The following is a 4,548-nucleotide window of genomic DNA, read 5'->3' on the forward strand; positions in this document are numbered from 1 at the left end:
TTCCCTTTAAAACACTGAAAGTCCTGGAAACGTATATTTCTTCTATATAGTAACAACCCTCCAGGATCCCCACTGTGACGTCACTACCAAGCATCCCTGTATACAAGAATCTCACAGCTCCGACAGTCTCTGCCCACATAACTCATTGCTTCGAGTTGATTGGAGAATCCTAGTCACGTGCCCTGGCAGACGCCCATTGGTTCCCTCTTTTTGCCGTCCCCATACACTGTTTGACAGAAGGGCTCGTCTCTATGGTAATCTGGAGGAGTCACGTGCTTCCTGTAGGATATGACGTTAGAAAGCATCTGAAAGTCACCGGTAAAGTCGAGTGCTGTGTTATATGGGCAGCTGTGTAGACGGATGTAACGTGAGGGCCGGGGGGACGCGCGGAGTGTGTGGGGCTGGGACTAGTAGTGTCCGCCGGGGCAGCTAACGTGATTCTGGAATGGCAGTGTGTATATAACGCTACTGAATGGGCGGAGATCGGTGTTTACACCAGTGCTTAGTAATCACATGGAGCACTGGTCGTGCGTTGTCTCTGCGGTTATTACACAATCCGTCCCTGCGTTTACCTGACCCATCCTGCACATGGGGGCTCCCTGTCTCCTCTGTACTCTCACACGGTGTCCTGCAGGAGCCTGTAGTGTCTGTTACATATCCAGGACACGGTGTGATGTCTCCCTCTGCTGGTTAGTGTAGGGTACAGCAGGAGCAGGTAGATGCCACTACATCCAGTGCTAGAGACTATGGACAGCTCATACACACATGGCAGAAGTGAGGGGTCTGGATACTTACCCCCCTGCCAATAGCCAGAACAAAATATGCTGCAGCCTTCTGTGCTATGGCTGCTGTGCTCCTGTGCCTCTCCTTCCATTTGGTAAAAGAGATCAGCCCATAGACCTGTATTGCCCACTATATCATTGTTCTCTTTGCCAACATCTCCCATTGTGCTGCACCCACACCTCTATGGCTCTGCAACTGTTGCAAAACTACAACTCCCATCATGCCTTCTTGTTCTTTCTAGCTTTTGGCTCTCCAGTTGTAAAACTACAACTCCCATCATGCCCCGATACCTGAAGCATAATGTAACATACTACTCCAAGATGGCCATGTAGGAGAATGTCTGTGAATATATCAGGTCCCTGTAGCAGTCTTATTGTGCTGGATTGAAAGGTTTTCATATTCATTCCTGAAATAGCTTTACAGCAGGGATGAGGGACCTTCAGCCCTCCAGCTGTTGCAAAACTACAATTCCCATCATGCCTGGACAGCCAAAGCGAAGCTTTGGCTGTCCAGACATGACGGGAATTGTAGTTTTGCAACAGCTGGAGGGCTGAAGGTTCCCCGTCTCTGCTTTATAGCATGTCATAAAATACTCTGAACATACAGCAAGAAGTCTCAGACTATGATAGGAATTTACTATTGCTGGCTGAGTGTCCGCCATGCTGACTGCATTGTGTGTGGTGTATTTTATGTCTTGTTTGCCAAATGTATTGATAAATTTGGGCCTCTTCTCATGTATTACCCCTTCCAAGTGTAACACACACAGTAATCAGTGTTTCCTTTAACGTGAGTGTACCACCAGGCCCTGGCTGAAGCACTGGAGGCGGCCGGCCCACCCTTAGTGAGAGGAAACCTCAGCCCCTCTATGATGGGGTTCCATTGATTCTAATGGAGTCACGTCATGGAGGGGCTGGGGTTTCTTCCCACTAAGGGTGGGGCGGTCCGCCTCCAGTGCTTCAGCCTGGGCCTGGTGGTACACTCACTTCAGCCTGCTCAGCCTGAGATCTCTGGGAGGCAGCTGGCAAAGAAAACTTTATAGACACAGATGCAGGTAAAATGTTGGGGAAGTAGCTGCTGGTACCCCCACTGCCATTCCTTCTCATAGACAGCAGGAACCTCTGTCCTGCAGCCTATCAGAATACTGAACATGGAGGGGGACGTAACCAGTAGCTGACAGATAGACGAGCAAGAGCGCGGTAGGATATCCTCCTGTCAGGCTGTCATTCTGGGAGAGATGAGTCAGACTTGGACGGCATACTGAAAGGAGGGAAGCCACCCAGACTGCTTACTTAACAGACTGGGTGAGTGACCTAACAGTCAGTACCGGCCACACAGCTCCAACAAACATGGCCCCTGCAGCAATGGTCCCGCTGATTACTTTCTCCATGTGGACCTGTATGGCCTGTATTGGAGTGTCCTGTCACTCACCGTGACACAGAACGCTCCAACACTGGCTGAGCAATTCAATGTGAAGTATGGAAACAGGGAGGCCATTGCTGCGGCAGCCATCTTTGTTATCTCTGTGCTCTTGCCTCTCTGTTTACCTACTCTATGTAGAGCTGTGCAGCCAGTATTGGAGCATTCTGTCACTCAGCCGGTGTTGGAGCGTTCTGTTTCACGGTAAATCGGAGAATGCTCCAATACTGTCTGAACAGCTCCACATGGAGTAAGTAAACAGCGGAGCTATTGCTGCAGCGGCCATCTTTGTTACAGCACTGCCACCATAATAGTGGGTGAGTGCCACACAGAACGCTCCAATACCGGCCACACAGCTCCATGTGGAGTAGATAAACAGGCTGTTTCTGTGGCAGCCATCTTTGTTCCCTCCTTGTTTTGGCCCCCCTGTTTACCTACTGCAGGTGGAGTTGTGCCGCCTGTGTTGGAGCATTGTCACTCACCAACACAGACATGGTGCTACTATTATACTATATGAGGGGACCTATACTGTATAAGTCACTTAGAGAACTTGTATAAGCAATCGTCCGATTGCTTTTAGCATTCACTGCATTGCTATAACGATGAGTGGATTTCCTATGGTATGCTACATTCACTTTTAGACTAATGGTCCTTTTACACGAAACAATAATTCGCCCGATCGCACGATTAACGATTTTGAATGAACAATGTTTTTTTTATAACGATAAGCGTTTAGACGGAACGATACATCGTACGGAAAAATCGTTATGCGATCGTTTAAGCCTATCTCACACATAGGTGAAATCGTTGAAAGACTGTTTACACTGAACGATCTGCGAATTTTTTGCGAACGACCAACGATAATTTGAGAACATGTTGAAAGATCAAATGAACGATTTCTCGCTCATCGTTTGATCGTTCGCTGCGTTAACACGTACGATTATCGCTCGAATTCGATCATTATCGTGCAAAAACGAACAATCAATTGTTCCGTGTAAAAGGACCATAAGGTAGCGACGCTCCTGTGTCAAGTTTTTTTATTTGCCCGACTTTGCTTGACCATTACCCAGCTCCACTCAGCAGTAGCTGAAGCTTACAGGGAACATTGACAGTAAAGTTTTTCAGCCATTTTTAGAGCCACAAAAATGGCCCAGAAACTGAACACAAGACATTTGGTCCTTTTTCTCAAAAAATGACCATTGTGTCTACTGTAGATGCATGGAAGCAGAGCTGAAGATGTCTTCCTCTATATTTCAGGATAAGGATGGCTTCCTCCAAGCGCATGGCGGATCTTGGTTATAGGATGTTTTCTGGAACCATGATGCTGCTCACGCTGTATGGTGGGTACCTGTGCAGTATCCGGGCGTATCGCTACTTTCAGAGAAAGGAGGAACTAAAACTGGCGGCAGAGAACCAGACAGAAGCAGTTATTAAAGACTGAAGGAACCGGATTAGGAGCTGCCCACCACAGGAGAGCTATATTCCATCCTCATTACCAGGCACCAGCCTGTGGCCATATACATGTGCAATGGAGCTGCTTCCCCATTACTGGGCTGTAACAAATTTATTTTTTTATGTAAATTTTGTTTCTCTGTACAAATAAATTTAATTTGTGTTTTGTTCTATTTAGACCACTTTTTCATCTGAAACATAACTATGTACACATCTCAAGAAGTTAGAATATCATCAAAAGGTTTTTTTTTTCAGTAAATCATTTAAAAAAGTAAAACCCCTATATTTTATATAGAGTCATTACAAACAGAGAGAACTTTTTCAAGTGATTATTCCTGTTTATGATTATGAAAGCCCAAGTTGCTTTGATATTGGCCTTCAGCTCGTCTGCATTGTTGGGTCTGGTGTCTTTTGTCTTCCTCTTGACAATACCCCATAAATTCTCTTTGGGGTTAAGGTCAGGTGAGTTTGCTGTCCAATCAAGCACAATGATGCTGTGGTTAGTAAACCAGGTATTGGTAGTTTTGGCAGTGTGGACAGGTGCCAAATCCTGCTGGAAGATGAAAATTCCATCTCCAAAAAGCTTGTCACATGAAACACTGTAATATTTCCTGGTAGACTGCTGCGTCTGGTGAAAATTTTTATTAAAGTATTGTATTGCCCCCCAAAAGTTATACAAATGACCATTAACACTTAATACAGGAAATGCTTATAAAGTGTTTTTTTTCCCCCTGAACTTACTACTGCATCAAGGCTTCACTTCCTGGATAACATGGTGATGTCACGACCCGACTCCCAGAGCTGTGCGGGCTGGGGCTGCTGGAGAGGATGATGGCAGAGGGATGCTCAGTGTCCCTCCAGTGCCCAGTGTCCCCCTGCCATTATACTCTCCAGCAG

At 46.4% G+C, this 4,548-nt stretch overlaps 1 protein-coding gene across 2 annotated transcripts; it reads left to right on the top strand.

Moving 5' to 3' along the window:
• Positions 1–224: 224 nt before the first annotated feature.
• Positions 225–3,824, top strand: COX14 (cytochrome c oxidase assembly factor COX14). Of its 2 annotated transcripts, none has more exons than XM_069972128.1 (2): positions 225–318; positions 3,457–3,824. In XM_069972128.1, exon 2 carries the CDS (start codon positions 3,464–3,466, stop codon positions 3,638–3,640), a length of 177 nt encoding a protein of 58 aa, XP_069828229.1. In that variant the 5' UTR covers positions 225–318; positions 3,457–3,463; the 3' UTR covers positions 3,641–3,824. The 2 variants fall into 2 exon arrangements, with proteins under 2 accessions (XP_069828229.1, XP_069828230.1); XM_069972129.1 differs by lacking the exon at positions 225–318 and adding an exon at positions 694–715.
• The last annotated feature ends 724 nt before the right edge of the window (positions 3,825–4,548 follow it).

Source organism: Dendropsophus ebraccatus, chromosome 5 (assembly GCF_027789765.1).
Source record: "Dendropsophus ebraccatus isolate aDenEbr1 chromosome 5, aDenEbr1.pat, whole genome shotgun sequence".
Classification (NCBI taxonomy): Eukaryota; Metazoa; Chordata; class Amphibia; order Anura; family Hylidae; genus Dendropsophus; species Dendropsophus ebraccatus.

Bases quoted from the DNA above. Each gene is read 5' to 3' on its own strand.
- COX14 (XM_069972128.1), top strand. From the start codon at position 3,464: ATGGCTTCCTCCAAGCGCATGGCGGATCTTGGTTATAGGATGTTTTCT.